The sequence below is a fragment of the Lytechinus variegatus genome, chromosome 2 (assembly GCF_018143015.1).
Source record: "Lytechinus variegatus isolate NC3 chromosome 2, Lvar_3.0, whole genome shotgun sequence".
NCBI lineage: Eukaryota > Metazoa > Echinodermata > Echinoidea > Temnopleuroida > Toxopneustidae > Lytechinus > Lytechinus variegatus.
Genome location: NC_054741.1, coordinates 67,259,820 through 67,276,809, shown reverse-complemented (window position 1 = coordinate 67,276,809; position 16,990 = coordinate 67,259,820). Strand labels below are relative to the sequence as shown.

At 34.9% G+C, this 16,990-nt stretch overlaps 1 protein-coding gene across 1 annotated transcript; it reads left to right on the top strand.

The window, feature by feature from the left end:
• The first annotated feature begins 1,713 nt into the window (after nt 1–1,713).
• On the top strand, nt 1,714–13,298 carry LOC121408737. Its single transcript, XM_041600349.1, has 2 exons — nt 1,714–1,902; nt 9,504–13,298. The coding sequence occupies exon 2, from the start codon at nt 9,529–9,531 to the stop codon at nt 12,517–12,519; it is 2,991 nt and encodes a 996-aa protein (XP_041456283.1). The 5' UTR covers nt 1,714–1,902; nt 9,504–9,528; the 3' UTR covers nt 12,520–13,298.
• Nucleotides 13,299–16,990: the final 3,692 nt, after the last annotated feature.

Here is a 16,990-nt window from a genome sequence, read left to right as displayed (position 1 = left end):
AGCAAATTTTCTGTATATTTGGAAAATTGAAAGGTGAGCAAACACATATTTATTTCAAATAAGCCATACGTTTACAAGAAACTAAAAGACTGCAAAATATTACTTGATATTATACTGTGAGAATTAAGTCGCCATTTCAATTAATATTCACATGATTATAAGCATAAGAGTAAAATAAAAGGTTGCTTATAACAAAATAACGAAACTTCAGAAGAGAGAGAGAGAGAGAGAGAGAGAAGGATAATATCACATCAAACACGTATAAATGAGGATTAAACAGTCGATATTAATATGTTTAATGAAAAATCTTGTACACATTGGTTAATGTGAGATAAGAATTAAATTTAGATGGGATCACAAATATCATGAAAAATGGGCTTATGAAGTGAATTTGTAATCACACTGAAATCAAAATAAATCCGAAGAAATAGCACATTGATGCTATATAAAATAAAATGTGAAAGGTTGAAGAAAGAAAAATCTATTTTTTTTCTTGAACAAAAGCTGATCATCGTAGATACTCACCCTAATATTGTTCTGTTCATATAATATACTGGTCTCCTATAAACTATGAAAATAATGGTAAAGTTGCTAGAAAATATTGCTGTCCTATAAGTATTAATGTAGTTCATTAACGGGATGGATTTGATAAATATCATATACTCCGGCGTTCATTTCCCACCTTGGCTACCTTTTTTGTGAAAGTCACGTTCTGATCTTATTCCTTATATTATATTAAACCAGAAATGTAATTTTTGTAGGATATGAATTTATTGAAAAAAACGGAAATGACGTATAAAATATTTCTTTTTCTTCCTTCTCCATATTTCCCCTTTCAAAGTTTTCTCATTTCCGAAAGTTCATTTTTTTATTTTTTTATTTCGTTTCTTATAAGTTACTATGTATTTCCTTTTATTTTATCATCTTCTCATGTTTCTTTTCTATTCTTTTTATTTTCCTTTGGTTATTTTGTATTTTCTTTTATGTTTACCTTTTCCCCCCTTTTCTTTTCATCTCTTTTCCTTTCCTTTATTATTTTCCTTTCTTGTCTCTGAGAGACAAGAAAGAAGAAAATAAAGTTCTTTTCTAATTATATTCTAATTGTAGCCAAGTTTTAGAGTGCACTATATTCTTGGTTTCACAGCACCTATCGAGAAAAAACCTACACTAGTTAGCTGCATATGCACAGGGAATGAAGGATAGTTGAGGATATATAAATGTCAGGGTCGGTCAGGGTTAGTAAATAACACTTCCACAGTCATATTTCGGTCTTTTTTCTTCAAATACGCCCTCTTTTGACCATCTTTGGTATATGGAAATCAATTAATATTTGAAATAATGATACTAAAGTCTTAAAAAAAATGTTTTGCCTTACAAAATATTTAAATTAAAAATAATATAATATGTACTAACATTTTATAATTGTATAAAATTGATTCAATAGAATATGACAAAATTATTAGATCAATTATATTTGATGCTACATATCCTACCTTACTTTCGCTCAAAATTTGAAAAAAAAAGGAAATGGAAAGAAAGTTGATCAAAATTAAAGGTAAATTATTGGATTTTTCGTTATTCAAGTTATTTTTATGAATTTAATATGGATGTTCAATTCTCATTTTATTTATAATCCATGAGCTCTTACAAAAGATATGTTTTGTTTGAATTTTCCTTTCAGATTTATTAGCCTGCTCCGTCTATTTGTCCGTGATTTCAAAATTTCTGGCATCACATCACAGTCCCACCTACCGAGACTCGTGTGCGTGCTGGTGACTTTTGAATTGAAGTTCGTTGCCGTTGGTTCGATGTCGTTGAATTTGGCCTAAGACTAAGTTGACGAATTCAGCTGATTCATTCTTCAGTTCACTCAACTCAGGAAGAGCCCAATTACCTTGTTCGGTAAATGGAAATAAATTGATACTTGACATGACAAGGACGGAAATAAATTGATACTTGACATGACATTGACAAGGTCAGTCGACAGGGTGCTAGTGCATAGTGCTACATATATACAATTACAATTACAAATAATGCATGGAGCTGAGTGCAAAATGCATTGGCATTGCAGAGCACACTACTCGCTAACCCAGGGAGCGCTGGACCGCATAGCGGTCCGGCGCCCAGGAGCTTACCGTGTATTTACCCAGTACTCACGGGCACTCATAGTACCAATGAGGTCCAAACATTAACATGTATGGACCTCATAGGCGACATTACCCAAAATTATGGGTTAGACAATTCAGTTCTGATTTCAAACCCAAGACTTTGGTAAATGTACGCCTTAATACAAATTGGAGTTATGCGATATGACTTTCATTTGGTGGGAAGCCTTTAAATAATTCAAAAAATGAGTTGAAATTAAAATGAATTACTATTAAACTTACATTTCAGGCCCTTTTTGTTGATTTTCGGTGAGCGTTCCACACAGCTGCGACGAGTGATCAACTCCGAAGTGATACGCGAACTGGTCAGCTGATCGGTCAGGTGATCGGTAGATTATCTTTTTGTCAGACGTTCATAATTTATGTAAAGCGTATCAATCTTCAGTATCTTGATTCCAAAGTATCAGTATTGCAGATAAATGTCATTATTGATTGGAATCAGTGGCGGATCGGGGGGGGGGGGTGGGGGGGGGGGGGTGGGGGTGGGGGTGAGCATTTCTGCCCGATCCCCCTATTGAGATTTGTAGTAAATATTTTGGAATTAAATACGTTGTTCATACTAGTTATGCGACCCCTCCCTTATGATGATCACAGCATTATTTGTAATGGGGATATTTCATTCATACTCTTGTCTCTTCTTTCTCTTTTAGCCTTTTTTTGCTTGTTAAAACCTTTTTTCCTTTTTTTTGGGGGGGGGGGCTCGCCAAATTTTACGTGGGTCAAAATTACCTTCATTTTTTTAGTGACAATCTTTTTTTCATTTGTCCACTTCTACGCGAGACAAAATTACCTTCGATCATTATTATAGTTAAAAACTTTTTTTATTTATTTATTTATTTTTTTTGGGGGGGGAGGTTGCCAAATATCACGCGAACGCTTTTTCAGCTTTTACTGTTTTATTCGACTTATAATCAAATATTAAATGGGGCTTACCACAGTTTTTTTTAAGTCAATTCATAAGAATATTCCTCCTCGGGATTTGAGCTTTCTTTCATGAAATATCAATTTTTTTCATGATTACCAAAAATACTTAAAATTTTTTATCGGTGTATGCCTATAAAGCTTTAGCTCATGCGTTGCGCCTGCCATATTTTAATGCTGATCAACTTCATGCTTTTAATGAATTCCTAAAAACAATAAATTCTCAGACCATCAATTTTGTCGCAATCGAATAATTCGATTGCGTCTCTCTATCAGTTTTGAATATTCATAAAAAATATCAGCTCGTGCTTTTTGCTCATAATATTTTGATTAGTAAATTCTTCTCTTATATAATCGAGTCGGATAGATAGATAGATAACTAGAGAGAGTTGGGGGGTCCCTCAGCTACTTGTCCTCGCTTATTTGTTATTATTTGTTATTATGCTCATGTTGTGAGAGCTTTGTGTTTTCACATTTTTTTCTTTTTCAACCTTTTTATTGTCTCGGAGCTTCCCTCTATTTCTTTACACTATATAATGTAGTCCTTTTTACCTCATTGTTTCAATCATTGGCGGCGGAAGCCCCAAATTTTAGGAGGGGACAACCTAAAAAATTTTGACAAGCAAAAAAAAAAGGCTCTCAACCCAAACATTTTAGGGGGGACGTAGGAAAATAAATTGACAAGCAAAAAAAAAGGTCAACAACAAATTTAGGGGGGAACGTCCCCGCTTCCGCCGCCTATGGTTTCAATTCTTTTTTTTTGTTCTCATTTCAATGAAAACATCATTATTAAACTGACGTAGAAGACTTTATTACGAAATTTTGACATTGTTTTGTTTCATTTGTTTGGCTTTCTTTTTTTCTTCTCCTCATCTTCTTTTTCTTCTTACTTTTTCCCTTTCCTTATTTTCTCTTCAGTATTTCATTTTATGAGGTATCCGCCAACAACACCAAGCATATAGAGGCGGATAATCAGTGAGGGAGCATGACGGTGTGCCGTTTTAAAAAAAAGGAGGAATATTGGAAGAAAAAAAGAAGGGATGGGAATATAAAGAAAAAAAAAGATGATGATGGCAATGATGATGATGAAAATTATCTTGGTGATGATGATGGTTGTGGTGACGGTTGTGGTGATGATGATGGTGATGCTAATGATAGTGGTGATGATGATGATGACGAGATGTAATTTTGTTATTTTGTCTTTGAAAAAATTAAGTAGTGCAAAGTTGAATTCATTTAAAGTTTATTATGAAAATAGCAGAAAAAATTGGTATGCGTTCGAGGAAAATCCATCCCCCACCAATTTTTTTCAAAGGTAAGATTTTTTTTTTGCCCGGGGGGGGGGCCACTTCCATTCACGAGTGGATACCATGCGCGACCATGGGGTCTCGAAAAGCACCCTAAACACGTAATTTCCATATTCTGAAAATGCACCCCTTAACAAGTATTGGCGTGTGAAACCCTACCCTTAACAAGTATTGGAAACAAAACGATACTCTTGGCAAATATTCCCTGAAATGAACCCCTAAACAAGTACAGGAATGTTTTATTGTTACGGGTCCTTCGGTCGTCGGCTTTACCTTATTTGGTTTAGTACGACCCCACCTTCTACACCTCGCGCAAATCGGACTCTAAACACGAAGTGTTGGAGCAAAAAGGACATCCTTTATAAAACATTTTGATTTTGTTTTATCATCCCCGCAAATTAGACCCTAAACACGACGGTTTTCCTAGCGAATTAATAGATACCCCTTTTTCGTTATTTTTGTGTTTTTGACACCCTTATCACGTTACGTAGGTAACGTGCCCTATCGTGAAAAGGACATCCTTTTTACGTGTTTTTTTGGTCGCGCATGGTATCCACTCGTCAATGTAAGTGGCCCCCCCCGGGTTTTTTGTGACGGCGTAGGCCTTTGCAAGCAGCTATTATTATGGTAAAAAAGTAAATGAAATGTCAAGAAATACATGATAATGATTTTTATGGTACATTTAGTATATCAATTCATACTTGTTATCAAAAAGAAAAAAGTGGGTCGTTACGGACCATTAAAAATGGGAAATTTGGGCATTTTATATTTAGGATAGAGCAACTGCTCGTTATAGACGTCACAATAAATCAAGCATTCTAAATTCTATCAACTCCATTTTTTGTCAAATAACACCTTCATCGATATTTTGAAATGATTTTTCTCATATTTTCATCATCTTTTTATCAGGGTGAAATTCCCCTTTAATTTACAAAACAGATTCGCAAACAATATCAAGAGTAGTGGGAGGCAAGGGTGGAAATCTAAGGTAGGGGACCAGGGGCTGGAAAACAGGCAAAAAACAAAAACAAACTAACAACAAAAAAAAGGAAGGTTTATCACCCCCAAAAGAAGGTCGTCTCGTCCAAAATACATGTTTTACTTCGATTTAAATGATGTAGGCCTATTTCTTTCCATCATATATAAAAGAACAAAAATAGTAGGGGGACATTTGATAATGTGCCCCTACTATTTTGGGTTAGGGGGAAGTGTCCCCCTGGGATTTGCGCCCATGTGGGTGGGGGTGTTGCACCTCCTTTCGGAATCATTATGGAACAGTGTGAATAGTCGCTGTGATTTCGATCTCATACCTATAAAAAAATAGAACAGAAGAACGCCTTGACCACAGGCCAAAATGCCTAACAATTTTTCCGCGGCATTAGCGACTCTCGTAAGGGGCGCTCCATTTATAAATAAAGTTGCATGTGTAGCTGTCTATGGCGACAGAATTTATAGCAGAATTGAAGCCAGAAGCGTGGGAATTATCAAGAAAATTCAAGAAAAGAACCGGTGAGTACCGATTTAACAGGACTAATCTAATCAGTTACATGTATTGAATTATAAGAATATTCAATTTTTCGTGAAACAAAGCTTAGTTCTAAGCTAGGGCGGCCCAAATGCACGTGAGTGGAGTCCCAGTTTCTTAACACGGGTAAGTATTGCGTTGTCGCCTAGAGTGCTCACGGGACAAGGCCAGGGTAGATTATGGTCCTAAATCTAGCAAGATAAATTGTGAAAACAGAAATTATGCATCGATTATATGGATAAAGGACTACGAGTGGTAGAATCCTGACATCGATGCACGGACTGAAACCTCAAAAAAACGAAAAGTTCTCTCCTACCCCAGTCTCGATCGGCCATTTTGTCATGATTCACAACAAAAACGGCCGATCAAGACTGGGGAGAAGGAGAGAACTTTTCAGGTTTTTGAGGTTTCAGTCTGTGCCTCGACGTCAGGATTCTACCACTCGTTTAATAGACCTTCATCCATATAATCGATGTTAGTGCATAATTTCTGTTTTCACAATTTATCTTGCTAGATATTTTGACCATAATCTACCCTTGTCCCCACTCATTCAATGAACAAGGTTATAATATAACCTTGTTCTCAGTTATATCTCCATGTGTGACAAAATAAGGGTGGCAATGTTTGGCTTATTTTCTCTTTTTATTTGGGGCAAATGCTTGATTTTTTTACACTGACGGTTTCCATTAGACCTGTTAATTCTTACTGCTTGGCTCTTATTTAAATTTGATTCTTTATATCATTTTTTCTTAATTAAAAATAGAGATCAAAAAATGAAAATTTTCTTGCCATATTACTTTCCACCAATAGAGGGCGTACACAAAAATATGCCCAAAATTCAAGTTTTTGAGCGCTCTGGTGAATACAAAAATTATTCCCACATTACTAATGATAAATGAATTAAAACTGTATGGAAATTAGTAATTTTGGTCACAAAAGTGATATTTTAATGATTTTTTAAAGTGTGTGCTCTATACAGCATTGGCATACCATAGTCCTACCTGTAGATTCTCCACAGGCCAGATGGTAGCAGTGAACAAGTGCTTGTCCCGTGAGTATGGGTAAATACACGGTAAGCTCCTGGGTTAGCTACTCGCTAGTCTTGAGGATGCAATGATGATGCCTTTTTAAAATCCTGTCATATACTTCTCCATCATTGACGTCTTGAACAGGCCTCATAGACATGTAAGAGAACGGAGTAAACAAAGATGGATTTCCCTAGGAAATCCATCTTTTCATAACAGGATCGCACGAAATATTTATTAATTTCTACACCTTCCTATGCATAATGCATAGGAAGGTTTTAAAAAATGTTAAATGAAAATGTAAAAAATGAAGGTTTCTTACCTAAGCTAATTGATGCTGCGTAGACCCCTCGATCCACATGTAAACAACGGAAATACAATAGTGTCGACCCTTGAACTGCTTATGTATGACGTACTTCCGGCTAGCGATGCCGTTTTTGAAAAACCATTTATAGATAAAAATTATTATTTTACAAATATTGAAATTTATTACTTAATTATAAATAATTGCTTTAATACTACAAATTATTCATAATTACGTAATACGTCCATACAGCCATAATTATTAAGCGACACCTACATACCCAGATGGATTTCCCAAGGAAATTCATATTTACTACAGGGTGAAAATCGGATTGTACGGTTGAATTTTATTTATCTATGAACCTTCATTCGTACGCCTAATGCGTGTAAAGGGATGAAAATTATTTCATTGTAAATGGCAAAAATGAGAGGTTTCTAACCAGACCGATCTCTTGTAGATCCCTCAGTCCATTTGTCAACAAAGCAAATACAATAGGCCTGTCCCTTGAACCGCTTCGTTATGACGTACCTTCGATTAGCAATGTTACAAAATGCCATTTTGAAGAACAATTTATTGATAAAATCATTATTTAACAAATACTAAAATTTAATACGTGATTATAGGTAATTGTTAGTATTATAATAATAATTATTTATAATCAAGTATTAAATTTTATTATGATAATAATAATTTCTATCTACTGTATAAAATGTTCTCCAAAACGGCATTTTGTAACATTGCTAATCGAAGGTACGTCATTACGAAGCGGTTCAAGGGTCAGACCGAGTATTACTTTGATGACAAACTATGGAACGGGCATGCGGGCATGCATGCAGCTAGCCTAGTGGTACGGTCGGCAGGTGCGCTTTGCGGCCGCTTTTCGCCAAAATTGCAGCTCATTGTGGTGCATCAATGCGGCTGAAACAGCATAACAAAATTTATGCAAATCTTTGGAGTGGATTTCTTCCTTTTTTTTCTCGATTAGAAGAAAATGCTATGCTTTGGAGCAGTTTTCTTTGTTCTTTTTCTCAATAAGATAAAATGCCTCTGAACAGAAATTTGAGTTGGGGTCCCCTCCACGGCACATACCCACAACGCATTATATACTGAGTGCTCCCCCCCCCCCCCCCCCCCCCGGATTTTCTTAATATTTTTTGTGTAGCATAATTTTTGACACATCGATTAGGTTGCATGCCATATTTTTGACCTTTGCTGTTGAAAACTATTACACAGCTTATTACATGTATTTTGGTTGATTCTGTAATGTATTTCTCAATTTTTTGGAATAGCTCTCGGTGACAGTGAGCATTACTTATAATTCAATAGATGAAGTACTTGTAATTCAGTACCATGTCATCTGCTAGCACATTTAGCCCAGAGTACCTATCCAGAAGTTTATGTTTGTGCTAAAAAGCAGTTAGGGGTGTATCAATAGAAGGGAAACTTAACTCTCATGATTGTTTGTGAGAAAAGTATCCAATCATTTATCATAAAACTCAATATACTTGTCTCATTAGGGAGAAATAAATCTTCATTTCACATGACAATGACGAGAAAATAAGAATATTCCATATTTTATATAATAAAATATGAAAGAAATAGTGAGTGGATGATGTCATCAACTCTCTCATTTGGATATACATGTAACTGGATCAATCATATAACTATTTTGTTGAAGATAAGCGAAACTTTAAAATACCATAACTTTCTTATTTAACATCCGATTTTGATGAAATTCTCAGTGTTATGCTTGTTGAATTTTCAAGTTTTTGTTGGGGTGGACTTGTCCTTTAAAAAGAAGGAGGAAAACAGTGATTCACTCTCTCACTGCACATTGAGTAGACAAGTTGTGCATATGTACTTTTGAAGGATTTTCTCAACATTACTTTTAGTGGTTATTTTTATGCATTTAAGTTGAAATTACTCAATATGTTTGAAGCAAAATGTTCTTAGATAAAAACAAAACCATATTATTAGACATGGAAAGTGGTTGGATGTTTTCTTGTCCTTCTTCCTTTCATTTTTCATTGTTTTGTGTCTATTGTGCTAAGCATATGTGCACCCAGTATATTGTAGCTTTGATGATTCACATAAACAGTTAAATTTCTACTTTTTTTTTAAAATGAGAGTTCATCCTATTTATATGTTTGCAGGTATTGTACAGTATGGTGTGCTTCTGTAAGGGATAGCTCAGGAATGATCATTGCCAACATACAATTTTTACCCTTTTTTCTAACTCTTCCCTTCATGTTACAGATATGTAAATAAAGAGTTAGAGACCATGGCCGAGGAACTGATTTCAACCCCCAAACTAACTGACAATGGGCTTGACAACTGTGTTACTCCAGAAAGTTGGGAGATGCGACCCGAAGCCATTACTCCTGGCAAGCATCTGCAGATTTTGACCTCTAATGACCAGGCAGAGACAACGCCTTGTACCGGTAATGATGGCGGTTCATATTCTTTCAGTGGGTTCATGGACTTTGACATGTATGAAACACCACCCGGAGCACAACTATACAGAGATCAATGTACTGACGACATTTTATGTATGTCTTATCAAGAAATGGATACTCCAAGCAAAGCAGATGTTGCTCCTCCTGAGTCCCGTGCTGGAACACCTGATGACATGGTCAACTTACCTGAAAATCCTCCACTTCAAGCTGATACTGAAGAAGGCTATTTTGCATACAAGGGTACACAAAATAATATGGAGATTGCATTGACTCGTGGTGAGCCTTCACTTGAAGCTTATGAGGAAGGAGGCTATTCTCCAAGCAGGGATGTCCAGGATAATACTGATATTGCTTTGAACGGTGAAGTTCAAAATGGTGAGTATGAAACTGAAAACAATGCTGAGAAGAAGTATATCAAGCTTGGGGACAGTGGTTTGCAGAGTTCTCTCAATGAAGATGAAATAGACAGTCAGCAACTTAAACAGCATGAAGTTGAGGAATGTATCCTGGAAAGATTGGACCAGCAAAATTATCCTGAACAAGAAGATGAAGTTGGAGAGATAACTCCAATAGCGCTGCCTGTAGTTAACCACCAACCTTTCAAAAATGAACCTCAGCCATCACCTAAAGTTGAATCACTACATGGCTCAGATCTTCTTAATGGTAATTCATCCCCAGCTTTTATCGATAGCCAAGCAGCAGAAGTAAGCCACTCAGAAGAGACAACAGAATGTCGTACAGAATACCTAAATTGTCTAACTAGAAAAGATACAGAAGATAGTAAGGTTGAATGCCAAGGGGAACCAGAAGTACCGCTGAAATCTTCGCCTTTTCTTTCAGAGAATACAATCTCTTCTCTCATTTCGATGGGGGTTCCCCGAGATGCTGATGAAATGGATCAACTCGCAGACTTCCTCAATATGGATGACCCCTTCACTGAAACTGTAGCATCTCCAACTTCGGCTGATTTATGCACAGTTCAATCTAGTGACATTACTTCTGAAGAGATGAATAGTGTTCCAATGGATGTTGAAAAAATTGTAAGCCCACCAGCACCATCCAAAAGGAAAAGGAGACGAAAGAAAGTCGTTACAGTCACTGAAAGACGGAGATCTGTCAGGATTGCTAGAAGGGAGTCTCTACTGAATACACCTTCTGATGTTGGTCTAGCCAAAGATACTTCTGGGATATTACCAACCTATGATCAGAAAATTATAAGAGAAAGTGTAATTGGTAATTTCCATCAAGACCACAAAGATCAGAATGAATCACAAGATGTCATTCATCAGGAAATGGGGGAGAGCAGCTCTGCATTGAATTGTATGGAGATCAACACTTTAGATTCCAGGCCAATGATGGAACCTATCACAGTGAAGGAACCTGAAGATGCTAAAGAATTGGGACATTTGAAAATTGATTTACCCATGACTCAAAAGAGGAAGAAAAAAGCAAACAATGGAAGAAGAAGATCAGTAAGGTTATTGAAACAAGATAAAGACAATGAAGATGACAACAATGAAGCTGTTGCCAAAATGCCTGTAGTAGACAAGGAAGAAACAAAGTGTGACAGTGTTTTCTTGGCAAATTTTGCTGACTTTGGATTGGGCGATGATTGGATGCCGGGAGAGATGTTTGGTGAAAGCCAATTTGCCAAGACACCAAGGGATAAATCTTCGAGAAGAAAGTCAGCTCGCTTGAGCGGGGTCCATATTCCACTCTTAGAACTTAAAAACAAGTCAGAGGTGAAAGTCTATGGAGTAGACCAAGCTTCTTACACTGATGTCCCTGATGTTTCAATGGGGAATTCACATGTACCAGACCCTGCATTAACTCTCCTATCCACACCTCCTCCCATGATCAGTGTTTCACAGCAGTTTCAAGATTCTGTTGAAAGTAACAATGAAAATATCACAGAGGATTCTCTTCAGAAGCAAGATGCAATCAAACCATCAAAAAGGAAGAAAAAGGGATCTTGCTCTAAAAGGAGAAGATCCATACGACTTATCAAGAAGCCAGAGGAAGAGCCAAGATGTGTTACAGAATACGAGCAAGAAAACTGGAACGCGGCGCCCATCAAGAAGGCTGCTACAAATTACAAAAGAAAGGAAAGTGCACCTGATAAGGTTTTACAAGAAGTGAAGGTTACAAGCTGTGATAACATCTTCCAGGAGCCAATGATAGAAGAAGAGCTGTTCACCGGTCTGAAACCACATGTTGATGATGTTCCAATGGATTTAGATGATTGCTATGGAGAGACATTAGAGGTCATGGACTTCCAAGAAGTGGTGGTGAAACCAAATGTAAAAAAAGATACACCTTTCATGGGTAGGAAGAGGGTCTCCAGGATCTCAGAGAAGGATAAAGAAATAGATGATGCCATAGCACAAGAGCAAAGTTGTCCAAAGGAAAGAACTGCTGCTGAGAAACAGGGTGATCCTGAACAAGATCATCAACAGCCACCTGAAGATATTGCTGAAGGGATTGAAGGATCAAGTGACAATAACTTCAAGGTCTCAAATAAGGTTAAATCTTTGTATCTTAAAAAAGGAGCAGCAGGTACGAAGAAGCACAACTTAGAGACAATCTTTGAGAGTCCAAAGAAAAGAGCGACAGGCACTCCCGTGAATCTCCTTGGAAAGAAGAAATTGAAGCGAAGTGTTGTATTTACTGAGACACCATGGTTGGGGAGAACGGGAAGAACGAAGGGCAGGAAAGTTAAAAAGGGAAAACAAGTGAAAAGAGTACTGAGCAGTACGGTAGAAAAGAGCTGGAAGCTTGATTTAAGACTATCTGATCTGGATATCCTATCGATATGAAATATCAAAGAAAATTTAAAAACCATCTAAACTTAATATTGTATTGTTTTCATATATTTGTTATCAACTTATTATTATTAGCATTATTACAATCTCTTTGGAGTATTTTGACTTCCAGAAGGTAAATTACACACATCTTTCATAATCTGTTAGAAATATCTCCAATATAGGTGACTTTTCAATTTATGGAAGGTTGACTTTTACAGAGTTGATTGATATTATCATCATTAGATTTTTTATTGTTATTATGAATATCATCATCTTTATTATTTTTCATGTCAAAAATCTATGATTATCTAGGCCTCAGGAGAATCGATGTTAGAGAGGAACTACATGTAAGCGGGAGTTTTGAACAATGGGAGATAACAGAAGAATTCTCCTTTGAAATTTTCATGTCAATAAAGAATGATAAATATCAATAGGCTATTTGGTAGTATTTTTATTAGTATATATATGAAGAAGTAGTCTAATGCAATCATGTGTTTGAGCTACACAAAAACTCTGTCCATTTACATATTCAGGTGACATCAGAGTTGCCAACCCTTACAGAATTTAATGAGATGTGTTCTAATGTACATTCATTGTTAACTTCCCGATTGGATGACTGAGTGAAACACTTTTGTTAATAATATGTTTTGTCTCGTAAGAAAACATATGGTTCAGCCGTTTGGTTATTCACATTGTTATTTCTTATCTGAGTAAAGCCCAAGTCCACCCCAGAAAATTGTTGATTTGAATCGATACAGAGAAATCAAACAAACATAACGCTGCAAATTTCATCAAAATCAGATGTAAAATAAGAAAGTTATGACATTTTAAAGTTTCGCTTAGTTTTCACAAAACAGTTCAATACACAACTCAGCGATATGCAAATGAGAGAGTCAATGGTGTCCATCTCTCACTATTTATTTTGTTTTTTATTGTTTGAATAATACAATATTTCAATTTTTACAGATTTGACAATAAGGACCAACTTAACTTGACCATAAACTGTTGAAATAATGGTAATTCCACATGTTCAGGGAGAAATAAAACTTTGTTTCACTTGACAAGGAGGATAAAATTAGAATATTTTATATAATAAAATATAAAAGAAATAGTGAGTGGGTGATGTCATCAGTCTGCCAATTTGCATACCGACCAGGATGTGCATATAATTGTTTTGTGAAATTAAGCGAAACTTTAAAATGTCATAACTTTCTTATTTTACATCCGCTTTTGATGAAATTTTAAGTGTTTTGCTTGTTGGATTTTTCTCCTTTTTTTCAAATCAACTTTTTGTTGGGATGGACTTGTCCTTTAATATTCTGTAACGGTAGGCATCTCTGTGACATGTAGAATTTTTGTGTTTTCTTGATGCAACAATATTTGGGATATGTGTTGCTATTGTTTCTGAAAACAAAAATATTTGAATGCTTTTGTATGTGTATGTCTTTGCACATTCTATCTCTATTGGATTAAAAAAGAAATCAGAGAATATTTCAATTAATCCACCCATAAGATTATAAATGGTCAATTAGAGATTTTGTCACTTATTTTCTTTTCTTATTATAATTTCTAATTACGCATCTACTGGTGTCACAAAAAGAGAAACTTCTCCTGACATTACCATCATTAGATTGACAATTTTGTTCTTCAATATTATTCTACATATTGTGCTATACTTGGGTTTGAGAAGTCAAACATCAAGAGATTCCTACAAGATGATCAGTAAATAAAAAACCTTTCTTTTACCTCTGGAGAATCAAAATGATGATCATATCAATCAAATTATAATAGAAACATATTCATGTGAATTGTTTTCACAGGGTGGTTAAAAAATAAAGCAGGAATAAATTACTCATAATCTAATATTTCATAACTTTAGGGAGAGGTGACAAGATTTGTATCCCATTACCATGCTCTGTACATCTCATGTATAAAGGTGTCATTTGCTAAGATAGGAAAATTAATTTTCTTAATCTTTACATGTATATTGATTCTATGAATATTCATATATTACAACAAGTAAATTCCACTTAAATAAAAATAAATATTCATATATTACAACAAGTAAATTCCACTTAAATAAAAATGGATGACTTTCATAGGAAAAGGATTTGAGAAAAGCACCTTGGTAAAAGTTTTCCAAAAATTAATTTATCTGTAAAAATGAAATTGATGCATCAGATTGTGCATGGGTGAGCAGACATTAACAGCAAAATTGCCTCTTTATGTATTTTATTAAAGCAGACAATTTCGGGTCCAAATTTGGAGTCGGTTATAGCATTTCTTGCCATTTATTTTAATGTGTGCTCACTCAACAATAATGCGAACAGCGCATGTGTTCACACACAAGTGATGGCCCACTTTACAATCAAGCCATTTTTAAGGTGGTTGATGAACATCAGAATTTCCCTAAAAATAACCCATGCAAAATGAAAAAAAAATGTATCAGGATAGGTGCATCTGAGATGAGCAATGAATGATAAAAAACCACAATGCTTTCATCACCTGAAAAGTTGTAGGACTAATTCGTAACGTTACAATTCAAATGACTTGGAAAGTAACAAGTGTGCTGTGTGCATAGTTCTGTAGTTATTCAATAGGTAAAGGGACCCTCTTTAAAAAAATCCTTTTTTTATCAAAACCCATTACAAAATAAACTATTTTTATTTATGGGGAACTTACTTTTTCTGTCGTTTTGAAATGAGACTGCAAATAGTTTGTTGCGAAAGTCATCTTGAACATTCATATGAATATTAAAAAGAATCTAGTGTTGTGTATTTTGTTATAACATTGATTTGAATGACAGTTGCAAAAAGTCTGTTAAACATCATACTGAGAGTTCACATGTAGATATTTTATGTTTTGTTACATACTGCTTGAGTGAAAAGAAATGTATTCTGTATAGCTCATCAAAAAGCAGTAATTGTACAAGTGTATATTCTATATAGACAGGTAAGCCACTTTGTGAGACAGAAGTGAGAATTTCTAAAATACTGAACATTTTCTACCTCTTTTTTCAATTTTAAGTGGCCTTCCTGATAAGAATCTTGATGTACATATTCATTCTCAGGTGGATATCCACAATTCAGCTGATAGTGCAGGATGTACATGTATGGGGTATGTTTGGCCTGAACTATCCTTAGTACCCCAGGCAAAAAAGGCAGGTGTTAACCATTGAAAATATTTTTTCTTTGCATGTCAGATTCTTCAGTATCCAAACGCCAACCTATTTTACCTCCATGGCCGACCATGTTTGTTGAAGAGAACCAAATTCTTGACAAGGCAAACCCCCTGCAAAAAGCTTGTACTGTATTCACTTCAGCTATAGATTTCATTTACTTTATGAAATGACTCCACTGTATTTTCATGATTCATGCTTGTTTTCCTGCCTTCAAGCAGAGATGTTTTTCATGAGGATGAGCATGTCTATACATGTACATGGCAATGGCAACCAATAATTCTAATTTCAGTAGGAGTCATGTATTTTAATTTGAATGTTACATTTCCATTTGCTATAAATACTTGTTTTGACCACTATCTTTTATGTCTAAATAAATAGAGTAAAATTCACACAGTAAAATGCTGAAAATGTCATCAAACTTGAATTTAACAAATAAAAAAAGTTATTGAATTTTAAAGTTATTTTTCATACATGTGTGAATGGTATGAATCCCTTATAATGAAACAAGTTGCAGCAATGAATATCTAATGAGTTAAATCAATCCAATTTTTAAGTTCTAGGTAGAAAATATTTTCAGAAACCTAATTTCATATAATAAAATACCAAAGAACAAGTTGTAATATGACATCAGTTTGCTCATTGAATATTCATGAAGACATGCCTAGAATTGTTTCACTAGAATAATGCAAATTATGCCATATGTAGCATTGTATTTCCTTGTCCGATTTCGATCAAATTTTCAGTGTTTTGTACTTTATTTGTTCAAATTTATATTGTTTTAAGCCTGGAGGATCCCTAAAATTTAAAACTAATGTAAATTGCAGTCAACTCTGCCTGATCTAGTTGATATCTGTGTTTTAAAAATATATTTGTTGTAGAGGGGATGCAAATCTAATTGTAAAGAAAAGGCAAATCCATTTAAAGGAAAAATCTAAAAATGTAGTGTCATTACCAGTTGTCCCTTTTGCAGTTGCTCAACTTGCACAAAGTACACATAGATCTCTTCGGAGTATGCATTTTGTATATTGATGAGGGCAGGCATCTTGTGCCTTGTATATGAATGTACATGTATAATAAAAAAACGTATTTACCATAAAGAAAGTGAAATGTTTATATTTGCATGCTTAATTTTTTCTGTGCATTGATCTCAAAGTAAATTTCTAATTCCATAATCTTAAGTTAACTTGATCATAAAGCTTTAAAACAACTTTTTATGCATAAATGACAAAGTTAAATTAAGATTGTGGAATTAGAAATTTACTTTGAGATCATGATCTCCCTCATAACCAGATTTGCTGCAAA